This window comes from Chelmon rostratus, chromosome 3, assembly GCF_017976325.1.
Source record: "Chelmon rostratus isolate fCheRos1 chromosome 3, fCheRos1.pri, whole genome shotgun sequence".
NCBI lineage: Eukaryota > Metazoa > Chordata > Actinopteri > Chaetodontiformes > Chaetodontidae > Chelmon > Chelmon rostratus.
In genome coordinates, this window is record NC_055660.1 from 12,364,027 (window position 1) to 12,378,278 (window position 14,252).

Below are 14,252 nucleotides of genomic sequence, written 5' to 3' on the forward strand. Positions count from 1 at the left end.
AGAGTGTCAGCAGGGTCCTGTCCTGGTCGAAAAAGCCTGATAATGACCCCAGCGAGAAAATCACACAGGGCTGCTTCCAGAATACATTCTGGAGACTTGGACTGGAACCAGTTTTCTTCTATTTGTCATTTACCTGTCATCATATCTGAAGTGTCTTGTTTCAAAAACATGACCACAAACATGTTAAAATTGAACAATATTTGAGCAAATACACTACTTTTGCACAGTAGATTTTCTAAACATACACATACAAGATACAGGACAGGAAGAGGGCCACAGTGAATACCTCTCTGCACTGATGTCACTAAGACGGATCATCAGCTAAATTCAACATGCAATTTTTTATATTCAAATCTTACACCTGGACGACTTTGAAAGGATTTTAAAATACAATAATCGCTCCTGCTGGATTTTCCTGTTGGTTTCTTGCAGAGCATTTTGACCAGGGTGTACGGTTGTGAAATGTCAGTTTACCTTATCCACCTGGCTGCCATATTTGATTCATGTCCGACTCTGTGTTGGGAAACTGACTGAAATCACCAAGAGAAGCAGTCTTTGGACAAAATATATTCTGTAAATGTGCCATTTTTGTGATTAGCGTAATAACAAATGATGTAGCTACAAATATCTAAATAAATTTGAGTGGAAAGTGGATTTTAATGAACAGTATTGTGTTGATCTATGAGTTAACATTAAGCCAGATGTGCCTCCAAATCAGAGATTTAATTATTCTACTAATCAGCTATTACAAGCTCTATAGTAGCAGTAATGCAGCAATATGCTTATTGTAGGTGATTCTTCTTTGGAATTTAGTTGTTAATAAAGGTTTTGCCTGCTGTCTATATTCATGTCACTTTATGCGCTAAAGCTAGTTATAGAATTTAGATCTGTCATTATCCAGAATATTTTCAACACATGTGAGGGGAAAAAAGCTGAAAAATAAATGTAATGTCCAGGTGTTTGTCCAGTCGTCACTCTTCCAACAAGCGTCAAACATCTGAGGTTTGCTGGTCTGATGATGCACTAACTTTGAAATGGAGGGGAAAAAAAATGTCTTTCCAACCTCAGTGTAATCTAAATGAAATATGGCTGCCATTTGGAAAAGTGCAGGGGGTTTCTCTGCCTTGTGCATGTGAGGCATGGTTTCTATGGCCTTCCTTCATGCTTGCTCTCTGTCTCTCTGCCCCTTTCCTTCTCTTCCTGTCAGTTCCCTGTTTATCTTTCTGTCTGTTTCATTCTTCCATGTTTTGATGAAGACGCATGGTATTACACGTGCTTGTCAAAGGCTTAGCAGTTTGGGATTTCAGGTGCTATGGATCAAGCTATATGAACGGCGATGACGTGATATGATTTAAGATGGGTCAGATAGTAGTCACAGATCATATTAGCGTGTTGTTTCAGATCAGATGGGTGCAGGTCGCCACACAGGACAGCACAAGAGCCAAAGTTCATATTATCAAAGCAATTTGCTTGTGTGGTTTACCATCACCCACCTAAATCATTACTAACTTGGTGCTGGTGTTTGACCCATGTCAGATATTGTCATCCAATAGGAACATGCGTATACACACATCCATGCACAATCTGACAGACACTCCACCATATGCAGGTCTGTAGTCATGTCGTACACTCACTAGAATCAGCTTATTAAGTGTTGACAGCGTCGTCCGTCTCACAGCTGAGGATGAGCTCCAGTCAGGATTCATTAAATCTCACTTCTTTTCTCCTTCTCTCTCCCCCTCCCACTATTTTTACCTCTTTTCTCCTCACCTTATCACATCCTCTCCTACCATATCTTCTCCCTTTCTGTATTTCCGGCTCTGCTCTGTCCTCCGTCCTCTCAGACCATCACCGACACCAGTCCAATGCGCCGCTCCACCTCCAGCCTGGTCCACGGGCGTACGGGCCGGGGCGTGAGGCTGGACGACTACTCCCTGGAGAGGGTGGTGTCTGAGGAGGGAAGACACGGAGGGGGACGCAGACACAGGGACAGGAGTCACCGTGCCTCGCAGCGCTCCCTGACCAGATACACTGATGCAGACACGGGTGAGTCACTCATAGCTACCTTTAATGGCTACCTGACGTCTGACTGGAACCTGCACATCTAAAAGTACACAGCTCTAAATGCCACAGAGTGAAATCTGAACCACAACAGTATTTTATGGATTGCTATGAGTTTCAACGTGTCCAGTTCTTCACCACTTTCATCCCTGGCAAGATCCTTTAAAAACTACTGGTGGAATCGCTGTTAGCTTGCTAACTGTGCACATGTTTCTGTGCTAGCGTTAAAATTAGCATGTAACATTACACTCAAAACACTCAAACTGAGCGCTGCTAATGATAAACTTTCTATGTTATACTAACATTAACGTTAGCATATGAACATGCTAGACTTTGCATTAGTATGTGGTATTTTAACGTCACATTTTTTAAATTTCTAACATACGTAGCATGGCTCAGCTGTACTAGAATTCACACTAAGAGCATGCATACTCACATGCTAAACGTTAGCATTTTAACGATAAGTTAACAAGCTATGCAAGCTGACGACGTACAGCTTAGGCTGAGACTGAGTGTGAGATGTCCTATAATGGCCACCATACAGAGGATAGACAACATGGCTTTTCCTCAGACACTGTTGAGGAATGCATTGCTGCCTCCCTCAATGTTTCCTGATGCTTAAGGTTTTATTAACAAGACAACTGCTGCGTCTGAAAATCGCAACTATGCCCTACGTATCCAGTATCTGTTGTATCATTCAACATGCTTTTAAGTGAACAGTTGTATGCACCTTATCTTTTGGGACGCCCTGCTTAGCATGTATCATGTCACTTCCCAAAAACCTCATTGTGGTTGGAGGCGCGTAACTGTGGCAACCCGGATTAACTAAATTTTAAGATATATTAAGTCTAGCAAAATTAAACCCTACTTACACTTAAATTGAAGCATTCCTCAGGCCAATGCTGCCTCAGTGGCTGTCCTTGTCCGTTATGTTGCTGTTGTTGTCATCACTACTGCATTGCATTGTGGGATGTTTCTGCTGGCGTAGCATCCAGTGCTCGCATACTGTAATATTTGCCCAGTTACACTATGCTCCTCAGGTACAATTGGTTTCATATTAAACTTGTCATAAGTTGTCAAGCCTCTAAAAAACATGTCACATGCTGTTTTAGTGTCCTGAATAGCGTGTTAGTGTAGGATTTTGGACGCAGCAAATATTCTTGTGCAAGCCTTTCACTTTGTTTCAGGAGGAACTGGTCCTTCCAATGTTTTCCTACAAGCCATGTTTGCAGAGGCAAACTCAGTGCAAGTTCCTGTAAAGTTCTTTTCCAAATCCTTCGTTAGAAAGCATTTGACTGGTAAGAGATGCTAGCCCTTACGGAAAAGAAAGGACACAGCAGGCCTTCTGTAGACATGCAATAATGATGTAACAGTGCTGTAGTGTCTATAATGTAAGTGTATGAGCTTAGTTGCGGTATGCAGTGCTGCTTTACAGCTTGGTCAAGGGGAATTCAGTAGCAGTTGTTGAGGCAATTAAGAGTATCTGTGCACTGATGGAGCTAAGAGAGCAGAGTTGTCATCATAGTCACTAAATTTTATGTGAGTCAAGTCTTGGCACAAAAAAGTCCTTGAAAAGACCGTTGTGCAAGCAGATAGCCCACTTCATCACTAATTGCGAGTGCAAATTGCATGCTTCAGCTATAAAACTCATGCAACTAGGCGGGCATAGTTAAACTCTAAATCCCCTTGATAATTGGAGAGCCCTCTAATCTGATGGAGGAGACTCTACTCTCCTTCCTGGACTCGGTCATGGTAATGGTGTTATAAATCAGTTTTCTTTGCTCTAGATTTCAGTGCACAGGTGTAGTGGATTTTTGCATGAATAGGCATTTCATTTTTTCTCCTTTTAAACACGGCGTTTTAATTGTTTTAACTTCTTTTCATTTAACTTGTGAGACATCTTGTAATCTTAATGTGTCTGTCGTCAAATCAGGTAACTGAGATCTTGACAGAATAATGATCCTCTATTTACAAATGTAAACTGAGACATCTCCTTGCTAGGCCTGGGCACAGACCTCAGCACCACCACGCAGTCGGGCGACCTTCCGCCCAAGGAGCGTGAGCGGGACCGCGGCCGGACCAAGGACCGTCGTCACCACCATCACCATCACCACCATCACAGCTCCATGGACAAGGAGCGCTACGGCCCGGACCGCCATGACTACCCCCACAGGCATCCCCATGACCGCCACTGGTCCCGCTCGCCTAGCGAGGGGCCTGATGGACGAGGACACAGACAGGTGGGCTCCAAAGACGCCGAGATTAATTTTTTGAAATATAAGCCAGTTTCCCAATGCTCAAACTCTTTCTTTCCTGTTCTTTCCTGTTAATTTCCATATATGTAGAAAACCTTATGTAAAGCCTGTTACTCAATAGAGGTTTGATAAAAGCCTTAATAGCCTTGAGGATGTTCTGGTCTGTCATTATGGATACTTCAGTGCTGACGATGGTACTTTACATCATACCAATGAGCTGTTTTTCTGTTACAGTAGACATAGATTTTTAGCTTTTGAATCCTAGTATACCTGCTACGAGGAGCTGAGGTAAATTATTTTTAAAAAAAAGAGTATTATTTTTGAAGTGATCCTGAGCTCTTGCCTTTTGCACCCACCGCAACTGTTCACTTATCTAGTTAGTAGAGTTCACACAACGTCATACACCTACTTATGGACTTCAATCTCTCTTTTTTGTGTTGCGCTTTTTTATTTATCACTGTTCCTCTCTCTGTCCATTTTTCTTCAATGTGATGTGTGGCTTCTTGGTGTCAATTTTTTGCCTCATCACTATGTTTTTGGATGATTTTCAATGGTGTTATCTATCTATCTATCTATCTATCTATCTATCTATCTATCTATCTATCTATCTATCTATCTATCGGTCTGTCTGTCTATCTATTCACCACCACTCTGCTCTACTCTGGTCTCTGTTGTTGTTGTGGTGCGTTTTGATTTTCCTTGTTTACATTTTGCTGTAGGGCAGTAGTTCGGTGAGCGGCAGCCCGGTCCCCTCCACCTCGGGGACCAGCACTCCGCGGAGAGGCCGTCGCCAGCTGCCCCAGACCCCTGCTGTCCCCCGTCCACATGTCACCTACTCCCCCGCTGTCCGAAAGCCCAGCTACGGTCCCCCAGGGCCGGGCCGACTGCGCTCGCCCTCCCCCAGACACTTCTCCCCACCAGACCACGAAAGGGGTTACCACCACCGGCCCCCGTCAAGGCACGCATCTCCACACCACGGGGGCTCCTCGTCCCGGCACGGTTCGCCGCGCTCTCCGAGGCACCAGTCCCCGCGCTCACCCCTCCACGGCTCACCTAGGTCCCCTCACCGAGGCCGCTGGAGCGGGCCTCCGCCTGGGGACAGCCTGGAGGGCGACGGGCCCTTCTACGAGCGCGACTACGAGTACGAGCGACACCATGAGCCCCCCGCCTACGAGCAAAGCCTCTCTCATGGCAACCCACACCCACATGGGGGAAATCCACACCCACACCCACGATCACCAAGGACTGCCCGCCACGGGCCCCCTCCGCCCCCTCACCCGCATCCTCGTAGGGTGCCCAATGGCTACCGCTCATCCTCACCCTCTCCACACCGGCGGGGGCCACCTGGGGTGCCCCCCCACCCGCACCACCGCCCCCCCCATGCTCGAGGGCCCCGCAAGGGCCTGCATGAACCTTATAGTGAGACGGACGAGGATGACTGGTGCTAGCAACCACAGGGAGTGAGGGATAAGGGCAGGAGAGGAGAAGAAGAATAGCAGCCTCCGGTGCTCTGGCCTTGGATATGTAGACTTTTAATAAAGCAGAGCAGAGGTGCAGAAAGGGCAGTGGGGATGGGGGTGAAGGTGCTGCAGAGATAGCCTTTTACAGTTTTTGTGTAAGACTCAAATCAGCGACAGAGCAGCACATGGATGAATTGAAAAAGAGACTGCCAACCAGGGCACGGTTTACTTCTGCCTCTCTCTGTCTCAGAACTACACTACAGAATTCAATGCTTGACCAGCACGGCCAGGCTGCAGGAGGAAGAGAGAGAGGTGTGGGGACAGAAAAGCGACGGAGGAGCATGTAAAATGGCCAGGAATGATCATGGTTTACGAGGCCTAAGAGCGCTTCTCCCAGACTGTCGCGTGATTGGTTAGTCTCGTCAGATGTGCGCTATCTGTTGCTGGCCAGTCTGCTAATGTAAAAGCCTGAAAATGAGCTGGAACACAGAGTCCACTGCTTTGACTCTGCTCCTTGAACTGATATGTTTAAAGAAAAATAAATTAACAAAAAGCCAGGACCCCCTAACCCTTACATGCCAAGCTATGCCTCCAGAAAATCTAACTTGAACAATGAAGAACAAAATGAAAACTTTACATGACAAACAATGAAAAGAAAAAAAGGGAGAACAACCACTTTATCTTTAACCTTTTTCCTTTCCAAGGGACAGAACCAGGAAGCTCCGCCTATACTGCAAAAACCAGCCAATCACAGTGCTGGCTGATAATTGATGAGTTTTATCATCTCTGTTTACTGTTAAAGACTCACTTAATGCTGACGGAACTGGTGTGACATCACTTCCTGTCTGGCGGTGGTGGCAGTGGAGGGGGGCGGGGTTCGAGCGCTCCATGGGGTGGGGGTGAGCTCAGGTAACTTGAGAAGGGAGTAGGACACTTCGTCAAGCCCCTTCCTCCTCAGTTACTCGACCCAGCGCACGGCGAGGGATGACCTGACAGGAAATGACATCACACGGTTGAATGGGGCGGAGGAGAGGAAAGGAGGGATGGGGAAAAAGACTAATTTCTTCAGTATTTCTTCTATCGATTACTTCTCCTTCTTGTTCTTCTTCGGACATTGGAGCTTGGTTCTTCTGTTGCATTCGCTCAGCCTCCTTTGATCTTTTACGGAGTCCAAAATTTGATGGAAACCTGCATGATTGATTAAATACATACTAGAGAGGAAATCTAACTGGTGTGGGTGGGACCTGGGGGCTTTATAGGAAACTTTGCATTTAGGTTACAAAAGAAGTACTCTTCTTTCAGACTCTCTCTCTCTCTTACATCTCAAATGTAATTTCCGTTTTCTTTTTACCCAAAAACAGGTTTTGACAGTCGGCTGTTTTTTTGTTTGTTTCAGTTTTCTGCCGACACGGTTCAAAAGCTACATTTCTACAACCTATTAAAAGACAGGAAACGCAGCAGGATCACATAAAAGTTTCCTGTTGTGCTTGAGAAACAAGAGGGAGAAAGGGTGGAGAGAAGCGGACTTCTACCACACTTGATTTATTAATGTTAATGATGATAGTCTTATGAATAATGATATCAATGTCAATGCAAAATGACGATGACAATGATGGTGATGATTGATTGACTGAGTGATAGAACTGTTGCTGTAGATTTGTTGTCATGTTACTTGGAATTTAAGTATGCTATGTCCATTTTGTTTACATCCGTTCTGCTTTTATCCCCCCGCTCAATGACGTTTACCGGGTTCCTGATGCCTTCCTGCGACGTTTCGGGGCAATGACGGCTTGGGAACATTCACTTAGCAGCGTTGCGTGTTGTAACGCAACTCCTAAGATACACTCTCTCTTCAGAATGGTGGAGGTAGAGGTCTTGCAAGGATTCATCGGGTCAGTACTCTTTTCAAGCCAACCCAAAGATCAAGAATTCATGCTCAGAGGCAGGGGTAGACCAGATCATTGAGAACGTGGAAGAGTCTGTCTGCCTTTTACACTGCAGACAACACAGTTTTACTGAAGTTAAAGTTCTACCATGGTTGAATTCTTCCACCTGCAGCCAAAAAAAAACTATGAATTTAAATCTTTTTCCTCTGTCGGGTTCTGTAGTTTTGTATCGAGATCGGTTGCCGGCAATGACAGCACAGTATTGGTGGTACAGTGTTGGTGTCAGTATTAGGTGGTGTTGTTCTCTTTTTTTGCCACCAGGGGGCAGTTATCAGCACACATCCGCCCTGCCTTCCCCTTGAAAGGACAGCCTCCAGGCCACATCCTTGTTTCTAGACCTGGACTGAAACCTCCATATACCTGCCTCTTATATCTTTGTAAGATATATGGGCCTAGATGAAGTCCAGTCTTCGTCAGGAAACATGGATGCAGCCTTGGAGACGCCATATCTGTCCGTTTGTCAGTCCGTCCTTCTGTCTGCCTGTCTGTGCCAATGCTGACCTCCCCTCCAGCCCCTTCTCTCAGGTCTGGATAACCAGAGAACAGTCACCAAATCACCGATCCAATCACATGAGGTTGTAGCGAGACTGAAACCTCCTCTGCCAAAAACCCGCTTCAGTATCCACCAACCTCTCTCTCTCTCTCTCATCTTTTTCTTTTTCTGTCCATTTGCTCTTACATCTGTTCTTTCAGCTTTGCCAGAGAGCGACACTGAAGACACTAAAGGCATCACAGGACAGAAACACTTAGGAATAATAACTTCATCCTTATTGTTATGAGGGACAGCAATTATTGAATATTCAATAACTCTAGGACAAGATGATAAAGTATAGATAAATATAGATGATAAACTACATATAAATCTAGATATAATACAGTAGATGTAGTTATAGATAACAGACAGAGTATAATTAGAGTTTCAGATAATTATTTATTTTGCATACCGTTCATGCTTATGACACGGTCGACGATCTAGCTACTCTTGAAAACTCGCGCTGTTTTCTCCGCAGTTGCAGAAGCCAGAAAACAAACCCCAGTCCACGTGTTTTGACTCTATGCAGACCTCATGAGCATCCTCGTCATATTATTTCGGAGGAGAACCTGCAACGCTGTGCTACTGTAAAACGGATTGATGAAACGGGAACACGTGGATCTGAGAAAATGTGAAGATCGACACCAAGTTTGCACACGTCACTTGACATCGCACCCACAGTGAAACCCCTTTCTTTCATGTCGCTGTCTTTTTCCCCCTCCCCTCCTCCAGATGATTTTCCCCTCGCCATCCGTCTCTCCTCTCCCGAAACGTGTTGCCTCCAGGCCTAGTGGTTGAGCACAGCGTAGTGAAGATGGAGATGGGGGGGGTTTTGTTTTTGTTGATCGTTCACTTGTTTGGCGGGAGTCGAGGGGCCCAAACCCAAAACCCCTCCGCCCTCACCTCCCATCAAGAGAGGTTACGGCATGTGGGGTCGCTTCCCAAATACCCCCTTACAGAGCCACAGTGCCTTCTGTATCAGAGTCACATTCGTCACCCCCCCAATTTCCTCGCCCCTAGCCGCTCCCATCCGCCCCCCTCCCTCACCCTCTGTAGTAGTTGAGATCAACCACACTACGCCTTAAAAGTCGAGTCCCACCGGCTCCCGTGCTAGCATAGAAACAGGGAGAGCGGTGATTTTGAGACTGGGCCACAGTGGGGAAATAACCAAGAGGCTGGACTTGAAGCAGTGAAATCACCATCGCGTCCGGTGGGCGTAGTCGCTTAACACTCCCATGCAAGCGCACGCAGTGAAAGAGACCCACACGGTTCGAGTCAGAGCAGCGTGCGTTTCGACTTTCGAGATTCAAGATTCAAATGGTCTTCGCTGGCATACCGGATTCTGCTAGCAAGCAAGCCCTCTTGGCTTCATCTCCCCGTTAGGCATTTTGTGTCCATCCCAGATGTGTCGTGGGTCCAGTTTCAGGCGGTGTAGTGAGAGGTTTACAGAGGTGCAAAGCGATTGCTTACTTCTCAGGTCCCTCTAGAGTTAGGTAGCTAGATAGTTAGACCACGTAGGGAAGAGTCAGCTACAAAACAAGCAGGCCTCAGATTGAGTTGTTGTATGGTTTTACCTGGCATGGCATCAGACGCTGTAAAGTTGACACACACACACACACACACACCCTCCCCCCTTCACTAACCTACATCACACACTCCTCACCTCCCCGACAGCCTGCCGACGCGCCAACGCTCGACACCAAGCGTGTTGACAGGCAGGCAGGAAAAAAAAAACACCTCCATTTTGGCTCCACGACAACACTCGCTCGTCCAGAATTGTAACAGCGGATCCAAAATGGCCGACACACAACACTGCCCCTGTGTGAAAGCATGTTGTGTGTGTGTGCTTTTCCGAGAACAAATCCCATTCTTTGGGGGAAAAAAAGAAAAAAAAAGTTGAACATCTGATCTTTTGTTTCTTCACTGACTTTTTTGAACGGCGTTCGGGGGATTGCAAGGTTTTGGCTCAGTCATCACTTCTCTCCACATCAGCTTTCTACGTCCTCACCTCCGGCTTCTGTCTCCCATCCGTCTGAACCTCTGACTAATCTTTTTTTTTTTTTTCCTCTTCGTTATGGGACGAAGGAAAAACTACCAACCCATCCACTCAGTCGGCTGTGAAATTGTGTCAGTGGGTCAGTCGTGAGGCAACGTGTCGACAAAAACACGAAAAAGGGCTCTCTTTAAAAAAAAAACTACACAGTGGGTTTTAATGTACAGTAGTGCTGCCAAAAGTTGTGCTTATGTAGCTGAAGCCACGCCGTGGTCTCCCCTTTGTACAGCACTAGATGTGTGCATGCGTGTGTGTGTAGGGGGTCAAGAGCGAGGCGGGGAGGGAGGGGCGGGAGGGTCAAAAGGCGATGAGCGAGATTCTAGTGATGCAGGGGTCCTGTTTGGGTGGAGTTTTGGGGAGGGGGGGGCGCAACAGCAGAGGTCGTAGTGATGTTAACACACAATTTCACAATGGCACTGGACCACTTTTCGGGCTCATCCTCATGCTCAGAAGCCATTTTGTCACCGTCACTCCGCCCACGCTTGGTCCCAGTTTGAGAGGGCGGGGCTACTGATGCGACAGGGAAACATTTACTGTGTGTGTGTGTGTGTGTGTGAGTGTGAGTGTATAGATGTGTGTGAAGGTGTTTTGAGTGGCGTGTTTAGAGCTGAAACGGATCATTTTCATTATTGATTAATCTGCCAGTTACTTTAATGATTAATCAGGTAGTCAGAACATTGTTTTTACAGTTTTAAAATATTTTTAGTTGTTTTAGGACTATGGGTACATATTGGGTGTCGCACATTTACCATAGGTGGTTTTAAAATACCAGTAAGACAAGATACATTAAGAGAGGATGAACATGAAACTTAATTTTTCCCAAAGGAATTTTTCTATCCAAGATTGTCAATAATGTCACAGTATTTTTATTATGTAAAATAAAATAAGTAAAACTAGAAAGAAGTTACCTAAATAATCAGTGTGCAAAGTAAAAGTGAGTAAAGTGCAGGGTACAGTTAAGTGTGCACATTATAAGAAATGAAAATACTTTACTGAAGGTCTATGTTGCTGTATTACTAGGAAACTGCTTTGCACATTAATGTTCATGAATATGCGCTATCCTCCACATATAAACAAATAACAACAAACTTCTGAAGTTCTGCGGGACAAAGAATCAAATAAATCTTCGACAAATTTATGATGAATAATCAAAAATCCAAACATATTTGGTTTACATTGATATCAGACAAAGGAAAATAATAAATCCTCCTAAATCAGAGGATGTTTGGCATTATTGCTTAATGGATTAACCAACAATCCATTATCAATATTTTTATTGTTTAATTTTCTGTGGGTCAGGATAATCGATTAATAGCTAATAGTTTCAGCACTAAGTGTGTGTGTAAGAGATGGGTAGTGTAAGTGAGTGAACTTGCATGTTAGTGTATTAGCGTGTGTGTGTGCGTGTGCGTGTGTGTTGTGTGAGTGCGTGCGCACATGTCCTGACACCATCAGCTACAGTAGGTAATCCTCAGTGCCTTACACTGTACAGGACACGATGATTTCTCCCTCTGAGACAATCACAGCGCACACACACCTAAGATTTTCACGTCCTCATCGGCATCTTCATCCCCCTCCCTCGCTCGCCCACTCCTCACCTGCCTCTGGGATCATTAAGTCAAGCCTGGACGGGTGAGGGTGGAGGCGGGTCAGTAGATAATCATGTCACTTCTCTCACCTCTTCTCTCCCATGCCATCTACTGTATATTTTGGCTCTGTAATTCTTGTGTATATAATCCATAAACTTTCTGAAAAACTCATTGTGTTATGATGTTCATTAGCTCTGGGGTTCATTCTTCTCTCTTCTCAGCATCTTCTCATCGACTTCATCTTTCCTTCTCCCTCCTCACCCCTCATGTAATACCAGCCGCAAACACAGGGTGGTGGGGTTGAGCTGTCTCCATTATGGCTCATTCTGAAAGGTTTGCTGTATGTCTGTGTGCTGTATGGGTTGAATGAGTTCATGCATGGTGCATGTGTGGGTGTGTTTTGTCTGAACGGCTGTCTGCAGTGTGTGTGCGCTGTGCTGTGTGTCTTTGTCTTCACGTCTTCACGGAGTCCAGCAGGTTTTCAGGGTGAATTTCTTGATGAATTCTGCACATTAATCCGTTATTAATACACTTGAATTAATAATTTTTACTCCCAAATAAAAAAAACTGATATATGATCGCCATAAGAGGTGCTTATGGCTAAAGTGTTAGCTAACAGTTAGCTAACAGTTAGCACAGAGCAACATTAGCATTAATTTGCAGTCGTAATTTGATGAATTAAGTCCATTATTCGCGCTCCTTTTAGCTCTGTTATGGTCTGCACCAACTCCTAAGAAAATGTCTTGCGGTAGATGTTTACAGGCTAGTTGCTAACTTTTTCTTTGCTCTTTGGGGCAGGGCGGCGTGAACAAAGTACTGAACCAACTTCCAATGTAGCATCAAAAATTTGAGATTTGACTAATTTACAATTAATTTGCACTAAATATGATAAGTTATTGAATATATATATACAGTTTCTTAGATTCCTGTGTTGTTGTTGTTTTATTTAAAAGATAAATAGTCCGACCAATCACAACACAGCAGAGTAGCACGACGCAAATAACCGGGGTCCCGCCAATCATACGTCAGGATAATGTGGCGGCACTTGCAGGGGCTAGCCCGATGCTCCATGCTGTGTTAGTTTGAAGGCGGGACTTACTGATGCAAGAAACTGCAGTAAATTTTATGCACGTTATCAAAACTTTCCCTCGTGACACTTGCTGGGCTCCATACGTCTCTGCTGATACGTGCTGATTTACAGCAAATTGATTCCTCAGAGACATAAATGTCTCCTGCTGTCGCCATAGCAACCCTCAAGGTCCCTCTCTCTGTTTCCATCCATCTCTCTCTCTCTCTCTCAGTTTCTCTCTCCTCTCCATTTATTTCCATCACCATCAACACAGTGGAGACAAGTTGCTTCTAGAGGATCTGTCCTCGTGTCTCGACGTTAGCATCCCGGACACTGGAGGGCGATCTCCCCCAAAACATCTCCAGGTGCCACAGGATTAGGAAATCGGCAGGATCTTTTAACCCTTTGTAGCACAGTCCTGATGATTCTCACCAAAACATTAGAGTTGTTGTCTTTAACACTAGTCAGAGAAGAGTTTGGGGTCCTTGAACCAAACAGGGGGAAAAGGACACATTTTGTTCATGTGGCTTTTTGGACTCGATTGGTTTAGATGTGATGAATCAGCAGCTCCTTTAATAGACAAAGTTCTGGTATCGTTTGACAGAAGTACAGACTTAGGTGTCAACAGATATTTGATCCTGTCAACTTTAGCCAAAGATTAGGGACATTTCTACTTCTGTGGTGTTCACACTGGTTTCCACTTAAAACCTGCATTTTACTTGATGTCACTTTGCAGTTAATTACATCACAATATAACCTTTATATTCCTGTATATAACCTGACTCCTTCGTGCTTTATTACAGCTATATGATACTGAGGTGACACTGAGGTGAAATTGTCAAATTGGGTCAAACGAGCCAAGCTAAAGGCGTAAGAGCTCCAAATATACAGGTTGGGAACATAAAGTGCAACAAAACTGTCCCCCCAAAAAATGAATGCATCCAGTGCTAAAAACTGGCTACAAAGGGTTAAACATCATGTCCAAGGATCCAAATACCAGAGGAATAAAAGTGTTGTCGCCATACAGATTGACTGGGGAACCTCTCTGAAGCAACTACTTACATTCATCTCATCACCACGCAAACCATCGGACACTCGACCCAGTAGAAACCGAACCAGTGCCACAGTAGAAAACCATACAGGATTCACTCAGCAAGTTGGGGAAAAAAGAGAAAAAATAAACATACATGGCAATTAAAGATAAAAGAGAAGTATTTAATTACAGATTTGCATGTGCAATGTGCATGCCACTATGTGGGGTAACAAGTCAACTTCAGGAATTAAAAA

The 14,252-nt window shown here is 44.8% G+C and overlaps 1 protein-coding gene across 1 annotated transcript in view; it reads left to right on the top strand.

Annotated features, from left to right (window-relative positions):
* The window catches only part of cacna1ab (calcium channel, voltage-dependent, P/Q type, alpha 1A subunit, b), a 153,011-nt gene extending 142,446 nt beyond the window's left edge, over window positions 1–10,565 (top strand). The window contains 3 exon segments of the mRNA XM_041933435.1: window positions 1,845–2,046; window positions 4,063–4,301; window positions 5,036–10,565. Coding sequence (XP_041789369.1) covers window positions 1,845–2,046; window positions 4,063–4,301; window positions 5,036–5,764 — 1,170 coding nt within the window. The 3' untranslated portion in view covers window positions 5,765–10,565.
* The last annotated feature ends 3,687 nt before the right edge of the window (window positions 10,566–14,252 follow it).